This window comes from Triticum aestivum, chromosome 2B (genome assembly GCF_018294505.1).
Source record: "Triticum aestivum cultivar Chinese Spring chromosome 2B, IWGSC CS RefSeq v2.1, whole genome shotgun sequence".
NCBI classification, from domain to species: Eukaryota; Viridiplantae; Streptophyta; class Magnoliopsida; order Poales; family Poaceae; genus Triticum; species Triticum aestivum.
The window spans coordinates 759,620,812-759,638,846 of NC_057798.1; the positions used below are offsets into that span (position 1 = coordinate 759,620,812).

At 47.6% G+C, this 18,035-nt stretch overlaps 1 protein-coding gene, 1 long non-coding RNA gene and 1 other non-coding gene across 5 annotated transcripts; 1 reads left to right on the forward strand and 2 right to left on the reverse strand.

Moving 5' to 3' along the window:
- Positions 1–1,920: 1,920 nt before the first annotated feature.
- On the reverse strand, positions 1,921–3,175 carry LOC123042515 (uncharacterized). The gene is made up of 2 exons (XR_006418823.1): positions 2,932–3,175; positions 1,921–2,662 (listed from the first exon to the last, which is right to left on the reverse strand). It is a non-coding gene; the product is annotated as an uncharacterized lncRNA (long non-coding RNA).
- Positions 3,176–3,954: 779 nt separating this feature from the next.
- On the forward strand, positions 3,955–4,026 carry TRNAW-CCA (transfer RNA tryptophan (anticodon CCA)). The gene has a single exon. It is a non-coding gene; the product is annotated as a tRNA-Trp (tRNA).
- Positions 4,027–6,752: 2,726 nt separating this feature from the next.
- On the reverse strand, positions 6,753–12,911 carry LOC123047204 (transcription factor TGAL6). Of its 3 annotated transcripts, none has more exons than XM_044470699.1 (8): positions 12,668–12,911; positions 11,804–11,930; positions 8,854–9,124; positions 8,685–8,762; positions 8,410–8,469; positions 7,799–8,266; positions 7,443–7,661; positions 6,753–7,339 (listed from the first exon to the last, which is right to left on the reverse strand). In XM_044470699.1, the coding sequence occupies exons 2-8, from the start codon at positions 11,854–11,856 to the stop codon at positions 7,181–7,183; spliced, it is 1,308 nt and encodes a 435-aa protein (XP_044326634.1). In that variant the 5' UTR covers positions 11,857–11,930; positions 12,668–12,911; the 3' UTR covers positions 6,753–7,180. The 3 variants fall into 3 exon arrangements, with proteins under 3 accessions (XP_044326634.1, XP_044326635.1, XP_044326636.1); XM_044470700.1 differs by having other exon boundaries at positions 11,804–11,907; positions 12,668–12,904; XM_044470701.1 differs by lacking the exons at positions 11,804–11,930; positions 12,668–12,911 and adding an exon at positions 9,294–9,619.
- Positions 12,912–18,035: the final 5,124 nt, after the last annotated feature.

Here is an 18,035-nt window from a genome sequence, read left to right on the forward strand (position 1 = left end):
CGCTTGGGCCATGGGGGCTGAGCTCGCTCTAGCTGGCCCTGCCAGGCCTCGCGAGGACGACCGGGCAGGAGAGGCCCGCGTCTTGTCGCCCCCTTCTCCCGCGGATGGGGGTGCTGCCTCGGATGAAGCCTCAGGAGCCATGATCTTGCGTGTGCGTAGGAATTTTTTTGAAATTACTATGCCCCCTACACATAGTTCTACCTATGTTTGATGTGTGAACTGGGCAAATGAGAAGGAATACCATCAAGAGTGACATGTCTATGGTCAGAGATTTGAAATCCTAGAATACCTCGAGTAGCAAGTCTAACAAATATGCACACTGCTTTTGACAAGGAAGGGCATATGTCTCCATCTCTAGTCTCTAAAGTTCACCTCTCCTTGAATTTAAATATTATGTGTAGGTGACTAAGGATGATTAACCAAATGCACATGCATGAAGCCCATCTCAAGGTGGAAATGAATTATATCCAGACCTACAGCTGGGATTTCATGGTTCCTTGAAAGATTCTTGTTTTTTGACTGTGTAGATTATATTTATCAACTCCATGTCCAGGATGTCAAGACCACCCATAGCCGTTTGTTGACATACAAAGTCCCACTTACATTTTGCTCCTAACACCTTAGGGCATTTCTAACCGATCTCCTAAAAATAGCAGAGTATCCGGTGGAGTAAACCGGACCTAACCGGTCCCCTATATATAAATGAGTAAAACAAATTTCATTTTTGGCCACTGAAACACATTTATTTGCTTCTTTATTTCATTCAATGAACATTTTGATGTATTGGATTACATAATTCACTAATTTTTCGCTACGAGATCACGACCAAAGAAAACAAGAACCATAATTAGACATTTTAAAAGATATCCAACTTTCATAACTGCTCCCACTAGTTGGATTAGTATCTTCTCTATGTCTTTATTGTTGATCTGCAACTTCTCGAGCTTTCACACTTCTTTCTTCCTTGATTTCGAAGAAGTAGACGTTGCTTCGCATCTAATCTCATTTTTAGTCTTTATTCTAGCAACGAGTGCACGAGCATCTATCAATTTTTATGCTATCAATAGATCGATGTAAATTTTCCCCAATACCAAAACTTGCATCCATCCTACACACAAAATATAGCAACAATGAGCTACCGAAATGCGCCGAATCTGGTGAACAGCCGAATGAAAAGAAGCACATATGCCATCTTTTTTGCACTTGAAGAATACCCATCCGGGATATTTCGGTGTGGTATAAACTCGGCGCACCACCTGTTGTGGGCAATCGTCGCATTTTATGACCGACAATGGTGAGCCGACAAGCCGCTGGGCCAGCGCCGAGCCCGAGAGACGGTCGGGCATGTCTTTGCCGGCGAACCGCCGACGGGAGAGATCCGAGCGGCTAGAGCCGGAATCAATACTTGCATGTGGCGTGGAGGCATTGCCGAGGCTGTGCGGTCCGGTACCTAGCCAATCCATGGCAAGGCGTAGTCGCCGGCAGTCGGATGCGCCAAATCCGGCGGCACACGGGGAAGCCGCAGTTCTACCGGTTGTGCGCCGGCGACGGGGCAAGAGGGCACCAATCCGGTTGGTCAAGGACCGCGGCGGAGGGCAGTGGGAGGGGCGACGACGGTGAAGATGCGGCGTGGGAGGCAGCGGAGGAGAGTGGACTTTTTACTTAGCCGCTGAGCGGTGGAGTAAATATAGGGAGGCAGGGCGCGGCTGAGGATAATTTATGCTCCACTAGCGCCGATTGGGGATCGGCTAGGTGCCGGTTAGAGGAGTAAAAAACCGCGCCTCTAACCGGTTATTGGGGATCGGTTAGAAATGCCCTTATTGGATCCGACCCAGAGAAGAGATCATTGCAATTTGGTAATAGACTTGAAGGTACCTTCAAGTAACACAAGCGATGCGAGGTGGTACATGGACTTAGATGTGCAATACTTAGAATAAATCTAGATGTGCTTTAGCAAAACATTTCCCCCATATACAATACGACCAACACTAATCACAAACAATTACATGATATATACCGGATCACCGCGCTACAATTTCTCCTTTGTTTTCTTATAGCAATTTCATCGCTACACCATCATCATCATCATCACACCAAAACATGTATTTACACATCCTCGATCCCCTTGATCCGGCCACCTGATCGACTTTAATTACCCTGGTTTACTCTGTCATCGTCTGGAAAACATGCAAGCATGAACGCACGTACCTACGGCGCGGCTCTGAATGCCTACCTCTTTTCCCTTGCACCCAGCGACATGGATCTCTTAGTCCTCCGCTGGCCAGCAGATGGATGGATTACTACGTACTCCCATCGTTTCAAAATAGATGACCCAACTTTATACTAAAGTTAATACAAAATTGGGTCATCTATTTTGGAACAGAAAGAATACATACTAACTTCTTCTGCACCATCATCGATCTTTTCTGCTCCCACCATGACTACCTGCGTATTGTTCAGATCATGATACGCAGTCCAACACCAAAGTTGGGTCGTGTGGATGCACTTCGGCGGGGCGATGGCCGACGGGTGCAGCGGCATCGGGGCGTGGGTGGTCAACACCCTCCTCAACGCCGCCCTGCTCTGGGTGTTCCTGCACTGCTACGGCACGCGCGGCGTCTGCGACGACGACGCCGTAGCCGCCGCCGTCGCCACGGGCACCCTGCAAAAGAAGAAGAAGAAGAAGGGGATGTGAGAGCGGCGTGAGGTGATCCCCAACCAACCATTGTAATATACGTACTACTCTAGTACAAACAATTCATTGGTACTGGCATCCGCATCGGCATTCGGCATCTGGCATCCCAATGAGATCAGATGATGAGCAGGTGACTCACTGCTGCTATACACCAAAGCAAAAAAGAAAAAAGAAAACAAAAATTCAATTCTAATTTATAGAGATCGGTACACACACATACATAGATAGATACATACATATATGCGCGGGTGGATCGAGCCCCGGCCGCTGCTGCTGATTAACTCGACTCTTATACTCTGTTCTTGTGTTCTTGGCAAGGGGAGTTTTTTTCCCTCTTCTTCTTCTTCTTCTTCTTGCACATCTCCTTGGTTGATTCGGTTCAGTGGGTGACATCTGAACTGCAAAGGAAACATCTAAGCTTGTTTGTTGGTCTGAACAAGCTGATTTCAGTGTGTCATCTTGTTACAAACCATACTAGCTAGTGTGCGATCCCTGTCAGTCAGTGAAGGGGCGCTGTTGACATGCCACCAAACAAGTGATGAACAGGCGCGTATGTTGGTCAGAAATTCAGAATTGGCATGCATTCATTGATTCATCCTTTTGGATGCGGCTGAGCCTGTGCGTGTCTCTGTCCGTGATCCCCTGCCATGCTCGGGGTCGTGTCTGGAGTCTCAAGTGCCATGCCGCCTTGTCCTGTTGGAGCGTGCGTCGTGCACAGAGAGAAGAAGAAACGCCTGCTCTAGAGCACCGTGTATGTCACGTGTACGTAGCACGTGTGTGTGTGGTGTGTGCTGATTTATAATGATTGATTAAAATAAAATTGTGCTGCGGGCAACAGTGTGTGTTGCGTTGCAGGTGCTTCCTCTGTAAGGATCTCCCCTCCTGTTAAGACCCACCTCTACCTGCAAGTGGGCCCAGCCAGGCCAGGCCAGGGCCTACCTACCGGTCAATGGCCGAACGTGTCGGCTCCCTCCGCCGTCCACGTGCCAGGGGAGCGGAAATGGATGCATCTCAAGTTTTCGTCATTTCCCACGCATCTAACAGACGGCCCTATCCCCAACTAAATGGTTTTTTTTTTCTTTGCATCGAACTAAATGGTTCGTATGCATGTGTATGCCCAGAGCCCAAAACTACCGTAGATTATTAGTATTTTTCATGCAAGAGTACCGTCGGCTTGGCGTGCCATGTACATGTAGTACAGCTGAAGAACACTTTAAATATGCTATAAGAATATGATGGTACTCACACTAACACCAACCGGATCCTTGGCGCAATGGTAGCGCGTCTGACTCCAGATCAGAAGGTTGCGTGTTCGATTCACGTAGGGTTCAATCCCTGAACAAATCCGGATTCCTTTTTTTTTACTTCAGCAACCTGTTAAATTGTTTTCTTCTTACAAGCATCAATCCTGCGAAAATTCCTTTGGGAGCTTGGCCTCCATGGAGGCCGGTTCTTGAAAATATCAAAATTTATATTTTTACATTTCAAAAAAACCTAAAAATTCAACGTATTTCACGAAAAACTGAAAATTTTGAAAATCTGAAAAATATAAAATTTGATGAATTTCAACGTATTACGTAAAAATTTATATACATGTGTGTTATGCCTCTAACGAATTTTCAATTTTTTAGTTTTTTAAAAAACTGAAAAGGATGAATGTTGAATGTTTCAAAAAATTCGGCCTCCATGGAGGCCGAGCTCGAAAAGGCCATTCTCTCAATGCTGTCATTTCTTAAAAGGAACCTACAAGTGATGCATCCAACCACAAAGAGGTAAGAAACGACAGTTTTTTTTATGGGTGAACCAAATTTGTTTCATTGTACTTCTGCAGCTAAACGATGGTAGTTTCTACACGTTTTTATTTATGAAAGACAACAATGCACTTATTCATTAAAGTGTTTATTTACGATGACCGAGAGGGGAAAATAGCTAGTAATTAAGCTAAGAGAAAATCTATACAAAGATGCAACAGCTATAAGACTAAGTTGCGGCCAAAGAGCTATGAATAATGGCGGGGTGGGTGGCAGTGGAAAGGATTTAGTTACCTTCATCCGACAAAACACCATGAAATGAGTTCAGCGGGGATGGCCTCGAAGGTCATAGCCACTGAAGCCGCTTTAGAGTTGGAAGATTCAAGAGTTGCGCTCTTTCAATTAGAAGCATGAGATTATCATAACCTAGACACACCACTTCTCTTTCATGGAGTTGGAGAGTAGCGCAGTACCATGAATCCACAAGGAGAGGAAAGTACGATTAGTAGGAATAGGTTAAAGGAGAGGCCGGCATGTGAGAGGTTGTGATGATTGGACACTGGATATCAATGAAGTAGTACCAATTAACCATGAGGTGGCATGAAGACTCTTGATAAACGTGGCAATAGGGGCAAATGAATTTTGATGCCAGCCTTGCTTAGCTGTATTGCCAAGCATTTCTCCCGGATAACAAGCCATGAAAAGAATTGGCATGTTAGAGGATTTTTGATCTCCCACTAATTTCTAGGAATGTGCGGTGAAATAAACCTACAATTTGTAAGAGGGAGTTGAGCTACCAGAGTAGGTGCCTTAGAGATATTTCTTTCCATAATATGAAGCTTGGCTGAGAGGGATGAAGTGAAATGTTTAAGGTGTACTCCAAAGCAAGAGGAACTGCTCTAGAGCTTAGGTGTCATGGTACCTCTGGGTTGGAGCATAGTTCTACCTATGTTTGATGTGTGAACTAGGTAAATGAGAAGGAATACCATCAAGAGTGACATGTCTATGATCAGAGATTTGAAATCCTAGAATACCTCGAGTAGCAAGTCTAACAAATATGCACAGTACTTTTGACAAGGAAGGGCACATGTCTCCATCTGCATTCTAGTCTCTAAAGTTCACCTCTCCTTGAATTTAAATATTTTGTGTAGGTGACTAAGGATGGTTAATCAAATGCACATGCATGGAGCCCATCTCAAGGTGGAAATGAATTATATCCAGACCTAGAGCAGGGATCTCTTGGTTCCTTGAAAGATTCTTATTTTTGACCGTGTAGATTATATTTATCAACTCCATGTCCAGGATGTCAAGACAACCCATAGTCGCCTGTCGACATACAAAGTCCCATTTACATTTTGCTCCTAGCACTAGGGCATCTCTAACCGATCCTCTAAAAATGGCGGAGTATCCGGTGGAGTAAACCGGACCTAACCGTTCCCCTATATATAAAGGAGTAAAACACATTTCATTTTCGGCCACCGAAACACATTTCTTTGCTTCTTTATTTCATTCAACGACATGTTAATACATCGCATTACATAATTCACTAATTCTTTGCTACGAGATCAAGATCAAAGAAAACAAAAACCACAATTAGACATTTAATGATATCCAACTTCCATAACTGCTCCCACTAGTTGGACTAATATCTTCTCTATGTCTTTATTGTTGATCTGTAGCTTCTCGAGCTTTCACACTTCTTTCTTCCCCGATTCCGAAGAAGTAGACGTTGTTTCGCATCTAGTCTCATCTGTAGTCTCCATTCTAGCAATGAGTGCACGAGCATCTATGAATTTTCATGCTATCAATAGATCGATGTAATCTTCTTTCCAATACCAAAACTTGCATCCATCCTACACACAAATTAGAGCAACAACGAGCTACCGAAATGCGCCGAATCTGGTGAACAACGAATGAAAAGAAGCACATACACTATCTTTTCTGCAATTGAAGAACACCCATCCGGGATGTTCCGGCGTGGTTGAAACTCGGCGCACCACCTGCCACGGGCTATCATAGACTTGAAGGTACCTTTAGGTAACACAAGCGATGCGAGGTGTACGTGGACTTAGATGTGCAATACTTAGAACCAGTGATGGAGCTACGTGCATGGCTGCAGGGCCGTGGCCCCCCAGCCTGGACGACTTTAGTGAAGGAAATTCATATAGTAAGTTTTATATTAAAAAAATAGAGCTTTTGCCCTCATTAGAAACTGTATTTTTTCATTGGCTCTCCCAATCAATCTTGTCTAGCTCCGCCACTGCTTAGAACGCATCTAAATGTTCTTTAGCAAAACATTTCCTCCATATACAATACGACCAACACTAATCACAACCAATTACATGATATATACGGGATCACCAGCGCTACAATTTCTCCTTTGTTTTCTTATAGCAATTTCATCGCTACACAATCACCACCACCATCATCATCACACCAAAACATGTTTAGTATTTACACATCCTCGATCCCCTTGATCCGGCCACCTGATCGACCTTAATTACCCTGGTTTACTCTGTCATCGTCTGGAAAACATGCAAGCATATGAACGCACGTACCTACGGCGCGGCTCTGAATGCCTACCTCTTCTCCCTTGGACGACCCAGCGAGATGGATCTCTTCGTCCTCCGCTGGCCAGCAGATGGATGGATGGATTACTACGTACGTACTAACTTCTTCTGCGCCATCGTCGATCTTTCTCTGCTTCCGCCATTGCTACGTGATCGAGTGCAGCTTAGCTTATGGCGGACTCGCGCGGGCGGGCCGCCCAGAGCGTGCTGAGCGCGCGGAGGCGCTGGAAGTAGTCCCCGAGCACGAGCAGGCCCTTGGCCGCCTGCCGCGTCGTCAGGATCCTGTGCATGTTCTGCAGCGTCTCCAGCCGGAGATGGTCCGCCTGCAAAAATGCATGCGGTGAGTATGTAAATCTTCAGAGGTTCAGATCATGGATGGGTCGGGCGACGGCGGCGCTGATCGGCTGGGTGGTGGGTAGTTGGTACCTGCTGCACGAAGCCGACGAGGCCCTTGAGCTTCTCGACGGCGCCGACCATGTAGGCGTCGGGGGCGGCGAAGGGGTCCGTGAGGGACTCGGCCAGCGTCTGCTGCAGCTTCTGCATGCCCTGCGACAGCGCGTCCTCCGCCTGCGCCGACGTCAGCTGCAGCGCGTACACCGCCACCGACTGCGGGTCCGTCATCGGCTCCAGCTGCGGGCTCAAGATCTGCGTGCCAGCCACACACGCACGCACGCAGCATTACTCAACAGGTCAACCCCCGACGACGACGCCGGCGACAACAACGGCGATCATCATTCCGACCGACCTCTGACTGACTTGATAAGAATAAAACTAACACGTACCTTGAGGACCTCGGAGGGCCGGAAGCCGCCGATCCAGAGGAAGAAGCGCTCGGCGGGGGACCGCCAGAGCCCGGACATGACGCAGAAGACGTCGGCCTGCGCGGCGGCGCCCTTGATCCGGAAGAGGCGGTCGTAGTTGGCGAGCCCGGTCTGCACCATCACCTCCAGCTCCAGCTCCGACGTGGCCTGCCCCGGCTGCAGCGCGCTCCGCAGCTCCTCCGTGTGCCGCTTCTGCTCGTCCACCCAGTGCCCGTACTCGATCTCGAACTCCGCCACGCCGGGGTCCATCATCATCTGCCCCGCGGCCGCGAACCCGAAGTGGCCGGCCGAGCCCCCGCCGTGATGACGCTGCAGGCTCGCCCCCGGGTTGCTCCCAACGTACATGCCTTGCTGCTGCCTGGTGCGCTGCAGCTCTTGCTCCAGCTGCGCCAGCTTTATCCGGCTCGACTCTAGCTGCTGGATGTAGGCCTGTGGTGAAGGGAGGAGCACAACAATGGCGTCAGTCAGTCAGTCACTGGTGTGAATCTGCCATGGCTTCCGATGTTCAATCTAGCACGATAAATTGATGATCAACGACAAGCAGGATGTTCAAAGTTGTTATAGGGAGGCACCTTCTTTCTTAGGCGACTTTTCCGGGCAGCTTCTCTGTTCTGCGCAAGTCTTCTCATGACCTGAACAAAATCATCTCTTATGAATTTATAAGCGGAACAGTGTCCTTTTCCTCTAGCAAGAATCGATCAGATTAGCCTCGGAAATGGACAACCGAAGCTAATTGTACTTTGGAGAACAGTAATCTCTAATTCTCCATTGCCCAGCACATTTAAGAATGACCAAGTAGTATACAGTAGCATGCAGTTTAAGATGTGATGGAGCGATTGATGGTTACCTTTTCCTTGGGCTTGCTCGCTCCCTGATCGGCGTCCCCCGCCGTCTCCAGCTCGTCCATGTGCGGATCATCGTCTAGCTGGAGAGACCACACCAAAATGACTTAAATGAGTAGAGAGAAAGAGTGAACCAGCAGCTGAGGAGCCAGCGGGAATGAATCTGTCGCGTACCCCTGCGTGGTCGAACTTGGCGTCGGGCTCCATGATGCTGGACCCGCTGGTGGCCTGGCCGCCGCTGTCCACCTTGTAGGGCTCGCTGCTCCACATGCCCAGCGCCGGCTGCAGCTGGGGCTGCTGCTGCTGCTGCTGCTGGTGGTGGTGGTGGTGGTGGTGCTGCTGCTGCGGGGCGCGCTCGTACATGGCCATCCTGAGGGGCGCCGGCGCGTACTGCGTCGCCGCGGCCGACGTCATGTACTCCGGCGGGGAGGCGCCGCCGGTGCCGCTGAACAACCAAGATAAGAATCAGCACACAGGAGTTGCAAGCAGGGGAACTGGGGATGGATGTGCGTGGGTACTAGGTACAGCACTAAGCTACAACTGGGGGCTAAGGTAGGTAGGTGGGAGGCGCAGAGCGCCAGATAGATATGCTCTCCGAGCTGAGCGCCACACACATGCAGCAGCGCCGGCCGGCCCGCCGGTGCGACCGAGCTGACAAGGTACGCAACAGATGATATGATATGCTGCTGGAGCGGACAGGGGGCGACGATGCTCCGATCTGTCGGTGGAGAGAGAGGAGAGGGAGTGCGCGCACGAGGGAATCCGAGGGGTGGCCGCTGGTCACCGGCGGGCCGGCTGGAGTGGTGGAGGATGGATGGAATCTGGAGTCGGGGGCGCGTAGCGTGGCGTGGACAGGGGGAGAGCCAGCGCGACGGGCGGGGAGTGGGCGTGCCCCGGCCGGCCGGCCCGGCCCTTTTGTTTCTGTCTTGGCTTTTGGCGCTTGCAAAGGCGGCCGTGAGGTGGCTTTGGCCTCTTCCCCTTGCGCCCCGGGACAAATAAAACGTCCCCACTTGCCGAGGGTTCACCTCACTCACTTGGGAGGCGCTAGGGATATTCTTGGGTCTTCATGTGAATACACATGATTTTTACAAAACAATGTTAATTTTGACAAAAGAGTGATAATTTTTGAAAAACAACAATGATTTTGGCAAAATGAATACACATGAATACCCGGTTGCAAATTCCTGAAGCCGCCACAATTACGTGCCAAGAGCGGCAACGGCGACCGGTCCGGTCCGTTCATCATCGTTGACGTCACGTCGCGGAAAAGCACACTAGCCATAACCCTTTTGTCCTAGTACTACAAATCAATACATTTGTCCCGTTAACCGAACGTACGTGATTTTTTTTTTGTTCTATCGATCCAACGAAGCACCAGTCCGATCGCCAACCCGAGTCCATGGGGTTGATGATGATGCCATGATTCATCGGCGACCGGGGCGAGGCATGCACGGTGGGTGGATCTATACTTGGCATGCAGGAGCTCCACGAGTAGTGGAGGATTTTTTACAGTACTGCCGTTGCTACTACCGGCCGGGCACCGGGAGAAAGAAAGAAAGAAAGAAAGAGAGAGAAAGGGGGAGGAATCAATCAACAATGGTGCTCCAATAATTGGCGCCGGAGCGGGTCCTCCCCTCCCTGGCTTTCGCGGCAAAGGGCGAGGCCCAAGTTAGGTCTGTCCGCTATCCGCCACTCCAGCGCACGCAGGAACGACGCAGAGGTATCTATCATCCCATCTCCAATTCTCCATGCCCGGCCGGCGAGCCCCACCGGCCTCCGCGCACTACACGGCCGGTGTTGCGTCCAGGTTCACCGGCCCGGCTCCGCCGTCCTCACGTGCAGCCTAGGTTCCCTGCGGCATATGATCCTAAAAACCAACACGTGTCCCGGCAAGGTTGCTGATTGGGTGGTCAGTCAGTCAGTCAGTCGGTTGGTGCTGGTCGAATGGCGACGCACTCACACACCGGCTCACCGCTCACTGCTTTAGGGCTCACCTATTGTTGCCTCCCTTGAACATAAATCCAGACCAGCACCGATCACTCTTCAGAAAATGCGCAAATTCAGACTAACCTATTACGGCCTCCCTTATCTGCAAATTCAGGCTGGCACCGATCACCGGCCGACGACGTGTCCTGTGGAGAAACATGAACTCCGCCGCCGAAGCGAATTCGCCGTAACCCGTGGGCTCAAGGAGGAAAGCTCTGCCCGACACGGCAGCCTGCGTTTGTTTCTACTTTCTACGGTCGTCGTCAGGCCGAGGGAGGAACAAAGGAGGGGGAGCATCTCGCCTCCCCCTTATGCCTTCGGAGAATCGGCACAAGGGAGGGTATCTCCCTCTAGCTAGTTCGATGTGCCATTTCGATCCTAAGATTCTAACACATGGTGATTCTTTTTTTTTTCAGGGCTCCTCAACCAAGGTGGTTAACACTTGTCAGTGCAAGCTTTGCTTTGTTAATAGTGCATACACTAACTGAACCACTGCTCACCACTTTACCTGATGCCAAGCTCATGGCTCTCATAGGACTCGCGCCGATCATCGTCAATCGTTGACGCGGCCTGTGCAGAAAACGGCTACCGTCGCACGGCACGGGGTTTCGACGGCTGTTAGGCCGAGGAACAAAGCAGGGCATCTCCCTCCCCTGTAGACTGTAGTATTATACTTTCAGAGAAGAATTGGCACAAGGTATCTCTCTAGCTTGACGCGCCATTTCGATCCTAACCGTGGCGATTCCTTCTTCTTTTTTTCCTTTCGACGGTGCTTAGTCTATGATTTGCTTTGCTTTGCTTTGTTAATACTATTATTGAACTGACATGATCTCACTTTGGAGGATGCACTAGCCCACTTGCCAGCTCCCACCGGAGACCGTTGATCAGTTTGCATCATCATCAACAAGTATCAAATCTAATGCAAATTGCGGTGCAAGTGCGCGCTAATTAATTATTAAGCGATACTAGTTGCTAAGTCTCCTCTCCGCCTGTCACCAGTTTTTCTATTGCAGAGTTCAGACAGACCATTAATGCAACAGCTGTGACTATACTATTTATGAATTCACAAAGAGAATCGGATGGACAAAATATATAGGAGAAATCAAGGGGGAATTCATCGAGGGAAATAGACACACACCTAAGCTTGTGGATGTTGAAGTGGTCTTCAAGGTATCCAGGGTAGAGCTCCATTGTGTCCTTATATCATGCTACCTGGTTTGATCTCCCTTTTAGATGACACACCTGGATTGATCACCGGCTCATATCTGTCAGATGGAGAACAAGAATTCGTTTACCAGAAAGGGGAAAAGGAATACGAGTTGTGTGATTCACGAGTACTGAAAGTTATTATGCGGTCTCTAAGGTTGTCTAGTGCTGCAGGAACATGGAGGAAGATATGGTCATAGAAAAATACTCCGACGAGGATACGCTCCTTTGGGAGATAACATATAGAAATTTGAGCAATTGTTCGAGCCACTTTATTCCAGCTATGTAAAGATTCCCACCAACGTATGGCTTAGGAGAGCTATTCCAGAGTTATTGGAGGAGCGAATATGGTTACTTCTGTACCATTGTACTAGCAATTTGCAGTCCCATTCAGGGTAAGCAAAACAAGCAACAAATTAGACAAGACTAACAGAGCTTTAAATAATTATTAAGCATGACTTAGACGGTACGGCTTTTGATGAGAAGATGAAATCTGTCTGGGCACCAAGAACTATCATGCCTTTCTTCCACGACAGCAAGAACTAAGATAGATACACAAGCCATGTATTTGCAGGCTGTACTATGATGTTTTCTCTTGCCACTAAGATAGTAACTCCGACAGAGACTATACTTATCATTATTGGATAAGAAGGCCTTATTTATCATTAATCATAGCCCACAGTAATAGCAGCCAAGAAGTAGGACTGAGCTTGATCTTGACTATATCAGATGCATACTCAAGGAGCAAACAAGCAAAACAAAATCAACGGACAAAGAAGGCTGAGAAATTCAGTACCCGGTTGCGGTCTTCCCGTCGTCGACAGAGGAGGATGGCTTCCTTCAAACCCGCAGCTCCGCAGCTAAAAACTCGAACAGCGAGCTTCGGAACACAAGAGGGAGACAGACTTCTTCACAGATGTGGTCTCGCCGAGCTCGAGAGGGCACCAAGTTGGGCAGATAGAGTGATGCGGCGTTATATAAAGAGGCAGAGAGCCGAGCCGGCTGCCTCCTGTTGGAAAGGGGGAGCCAAAGTATAAAGAGCCCTTGAGTATCTAATATTATCACCTGGGCCTCCTCTCTCATGCTTAAGGGTGCACTAATTATTCTTTCCGTAAACTAGTTGGCTTTGTGCAGAGTTGCTTGCACACTGGGACTCTTAGATTACTTCAGCGCACACATCATGGATCACCTAACCAGCCTAGGAAGGAGAAAGTGTGCTCATGATTCTGACAGAGGGGAAAGATGGTAACTTTTAGGTGTAAAAAGAAGCTTGAGAGCTTTTTTAATCCTGCGTTTATTTTTTCAGGCACACACATATACACACTTGGTTGCTCGGACGGATCGACACATTGGCGGCTCAATAATTTCAGGTTGCACAGGTGATTGGAACTGCCATGGAAAGGCATGGCATCAAGAAGCTTCCTAGAACATTATACTAGAAAACCACCAAGCAAAAACGGTTAAATATTACGCCAGATTCATTGTCACTAGTTCACTACTGATTAGGCAGAAAGTTGCTTGCCACAAGGCTCATCAGACATGGTAACATTTCACTCACAAAGTGCTAATTACAGCGCAGAAGAGACCCCCACTGGCTAAACCCCCTAAAATTCTGTTAGGTTGTTTTAACCCAAGCCCACAGGTATCCAGACAGTGCTAGTTAGTTACAGGGTTGCAGCACTGGGGTCATGCAGAATTGTTAACCACTAAACTGAACTTCAATCAGTAACTCAATGTGTTAGGGTGCGATTTTTGGTGTGCTGTGGTGGGGTCTGATTAAGGCAAGGAGGATTTAAGTAATACACACATCTCGTGATGAGCGATGACCCTATAATGGGGGTCATGTTAGATTCCATGATGCAATTGAGGGACATCATCACTTGAGATTCACCTAATTGTGTACATGGTGGAACTTGCCATTTCTGGGGTATCCCCCTCCTGATCACCAAACCTCTAAGCCTCCTAAAAAAAGAAACCTGCCTCCTCTGTTAGCTGTCGTCATTTCTCCTAGCTATAGCTGCTTAATCATTTGCCGGTGCATCGACGTGTTTCTTTGATCACCCGTGTCATCTCGATGGTTCCGTTCTTGATCGAGAAGGACACATGATGCTAATCACTTAACCAGTCTTTGGATATCTTGAAGCTCTTGATTCCCTGCATAATTGAGCGGTAGCCACGCCTATCACATCAACGCAAAGCAAAGTAGTACCATAAAATTCAGTCAAGAGTGCAATCACATGTAAACCTTTTCAGAATTTTGGTCAAAAATTTGCCCGGTTTTCGCAGACCCATTCGAAGTCGCCCCGTAGCCGGGCAATCATTGCCTCCACAAATCATCTTTGCCCGAAAGCAAGATGGGAATACATACACTGCTCTGAAAAAAACACCTGATTAAGAAACGGGGACGATCGAAGAAGGAATATATGTGTGTGCACACTGCACACACGCACACATTAGATAGATTATGTTGATGCGTGGTGGGGGCGTGCATGCACCTACTCACCACCTCTTTTGTGAATGGCGTAAGGGTGGTGCGTGACGACGAAGAATTCCCGCTTTGCCATAAAGGCGCCAAAAGACGGGGAACCTTTCGACGGCCAACCTAAAGGAAGAAGAAGATAAGATAAAATCACTAGCGTACGCAGCAGCAGCAATGGCGGATCCATCGGTTAATCAATCGAATTGGTTAGTGGCGGTGTGATTAAGCTAATTGAGCGGGCGGTGACGACGCGGTGCATCCAAAACCAGTTAACAAGAAAGCATTACCTTAAGACGGGGGCCCCTCGCTGATGGCAGCCGCTTCGTGTTCGTGGGCGTCGCTGTCCCGCTGCATTTCTCTGTTTTGTTTTTCGGGCGAGAGCAACGCCGTTGATCGCCGGACCATTGCTTTGGGGCTTCGATCTCCCCTTCTTTCCCGTCGTCGTCGTTCTTGCCCTTTTGCCCGTCCCGCCCTTTTCGGCGTTCATCATGTTTGTGTACGATTTCGGGGGAGGTTTATGGCCTGCCGTCGTCAGATTGATTTGGGACGCTGAGCCTGGGAGTGCGGGTGAAACTGTAGATCGATCGGGAGAGGGAATTACTTGCCTGGGTGGTGGAGAGTTGGCAGTCTTGGGGTTGGGTTCCCTCGGCAACCTGTGACGCGGCGGCGGCCGGCAGGGTGAAGATGCTAAGCCAGAGTTTCCTTTTTTTCAACCAGGGTTCAGTAACCCATTTTTCAGTTAAAAAAAGGTTTAGCTTTTTCTTTGGAATTAAAAAAAGCTTTAGTTACCCGTTGTTGTTGTTGTTGTTGTTGTTGTTTTCCCCCCGAAAATCATATCAATTGTAAAAGTTCACCGGAAATACAAAGTGTCTCAAACATAATAAAAAATTGCATCGAGATTCCGAGGCCACCAAACAACCACTACTGCTGCCAGAACACGCCGATGTCGCGGCTCCCCTACCGGAACCGGCTTAGACCTTGTCGATGACTGACATGAAGTCTTCGTACACGTGCCACTATGGATCAGCGCCCTGGAGCCGCAGACATCGCCATTGAACCCTTGGATAGATATGAAGCAATTGAGACCAAATTTCATCACCTGACGAGAAACCCTAACATCACCGTCCAAAGGAGACAACAAAGAATCTACTCCGAAGCTCTGTCGACTACGTCCAGACGGACGAACTTGAGGAGGATCGAAGCCCGGAAGACAAATTCGAAGAAGAAACGTCGCCATCTTCCCGAGCGCCGCATCTGCGAGGACTAAAAAAACCTGACCTAAACTGCTAACCACAACAGAGGCACCGGAATTCCTGCCTCGCCACAGGCCACCGGAGCGGCAGACAGAGGGGAGGCAATCCACAGGCTCGCGGGTGAAGACTGGAGGGGAGAGTTTACTCTAGACATCTAGGGTTAGGGGAGGAGAACGATAGCACATGTCATCACTTATTTTTAGTTACTATTTGTTGAAGAGGAAATATTCGGTCGTATTTTCTTCACTCAATTACACATGCTATATTTTTTCTTACTCATTTCTTTAAGTTTTTTAAATTCCAAACCAAACGATGTCATCTTCCTCCGAGATAGTATCAATGTGGAAACCATTAACTCGATGGAAACATGGAAGCTTAAACATGGTTTACTGATTGAACCTCACATTTTTGCATACAAGCATCCACACAAACTGGTTATTACTTTGCACAAGGCACTTGGACTTCTTTGCGAAATGTATGCAATGAGTTGATGGGTGAAGGAACCCTTAGATTGCAGATCCAACGTCACCGACCATAGGCAGTGAGCGAAGCTTGATACCACCTATGAAGCTCTTAAAAAACATTGAAGCCAGGTACATGTTGTTGACATAGCGGACGAGAAGTCATCTGTCAAAGCCAAAAGTTGTTGGAATCAATTATTTGAAAAACAGATCGTCATTTCGAAGAAGAAGGCGATGAAGAGGGCTAGATGACAACCTTAAACCCGACTAGGCCAGGGAAGACATAACTTCACAAGTTCCAGTGAAGAAGGAGTGGACCCGTGGCCTAGCCGGTGAGAGCGATGGCATCTACGTTTTTCGGAGATGGTTGAGGGGGCTCACTTGGATAGTTAATATCATGACTTTGCTGAAAGTTTTTTTTTGAACACAGTACATACGCCGACGCTGACTTTGCTGAAACTTGAATATTAAATTTAGTCAAAATTAGATGCACGACATAGAGTGCAACTTATCCAAAATTGTGTTTATTTATTTATTGGAGGAGTAACTATCCCGGTCCCTGCACTATGCGCACAATCAGTTATAACAAGTATTCGGTTTATCAAATCTCAAAATGAAATAAAAGATAAAAAGGTTAAAAAATGCTAGGAGTAAGTGCCTAAGTGGCGTTTAAGTGGCCTAAGTGCAACTTAGGTGGTCGTACAATTTCAACTATCAATGTGTATTTGGGGGTATCATATGCATGTAGACATTAACTTAGAGTGTGCAAATGGGTAAACTAGTAACTGGTGTCCATTGTAATATAGCCCATTTAGATTGTCAATGTGATGTGATGTGGAATGATTTCTCGTTGGACAATTTCTTGCCCCCCCACCCCGTGGAATGATTTTTTCTTACTCATTTCTTTAAGTTTTTTAAATTCCAAACCAAAGGATGTCATCTTCCTCCGAGAAAGTATCAATGTGGAAACCATTAACTCGATGGAAACATGGAAACTTAAGCATGGGTTATTGATTGAACCTCACATTTTTGCATACAAGCATCCGCACGAGCTGGTTATTACTTTGCACAAGGCACTTGTACTTCTTTGTGAAATGTATGCAATGAGTTGATGGGTGAAGGAACCCTTAGATTGCAGATCCAACATCGCCGGCTATAGGCAGTGAGCGAAGCTTGATACCACCTATGAAGCTCTTAAAAAACATTGAAACTAGGTACATGTTGTTGACATAGCGGACGAGAAGTCATCTGTCAAAGCCAGAAGTTGCTAGAATCAACTATCTGAAAAACATATCGTCATTTGAAAGAAGAAGGCGATGAAGAGAGCTAGACAACAACCTTAAACCTGACTAGACCCGAGAAGACATAACTTCACAAGTTCCAGTGAAGAAGGAGTGGACCCGTGGCCTAGCCGGTGAGAGCGATGGCATCTAGGGCTTTCGGAGAGGGTTGAGGGGGCTCACTTGGATAGTTAATATCACGACTTTGCTGAAAGTTTTTTTAAACACAGTACAGACACAGATGCTGACTTTGCTGAAACTTGAATATTAAATTTAGTCAAAATTAGATGCACGACATAGAGTGCAACTTATCCAAAATTGTGTTTATTTATTTATTGGAGCAGTAACTACCTCGGTCCTTGCACTATGCGCACAATCAGTTATCACAAGTATTCGGTTTATCAAATCTCACAAATGAAATAAAAGATAAAAAGGTTAAAAAATGCTAGGAGTAAGTGCCTATGTGGCGTTTAAGTGGCCTAAGTGCAACTTAGGTGGTCGTACAATTTCAACTATCAATGTGTATTTGGGGGTATCATATGCATGTAGACATTAACTTAGAGTGTGCAAATGGGTAAACTAGTAACTGGTGTCCATTGTAATATAGCCCATTTAGATTGTCAATGTGATGTGATGTGGAATGATTTCTCGTTGGACAATTTCTTGCCCCCCCACCCCGTGGAATGATTTT

Excerpts from the sequence above, each read along its gene's own strand:
- LOC123047204 (XM_044470699.1), bottom strand. The coding sequence starts at position 11,856 with ATGGAGCTCTACCCTGGATACCTTGAAGACCACTTCAACATCCACAAG. Across the intron at positions 8,267-8,409 it reads AAAGTCGCCTAAGAAAGAAG|GCCTACATCCAGCAGCTAGA; the intron begins GTGCCTCCCTAT and ends CCTTCACCACAG. Across the intron at positions 7,340-7,442 it reads TCGTCGGCTTCGTGCAGCAG|GCGGACCATCTCCGGCTGGA; the intron begins GTACCAACTACC and ends GCATTTTTGCAG.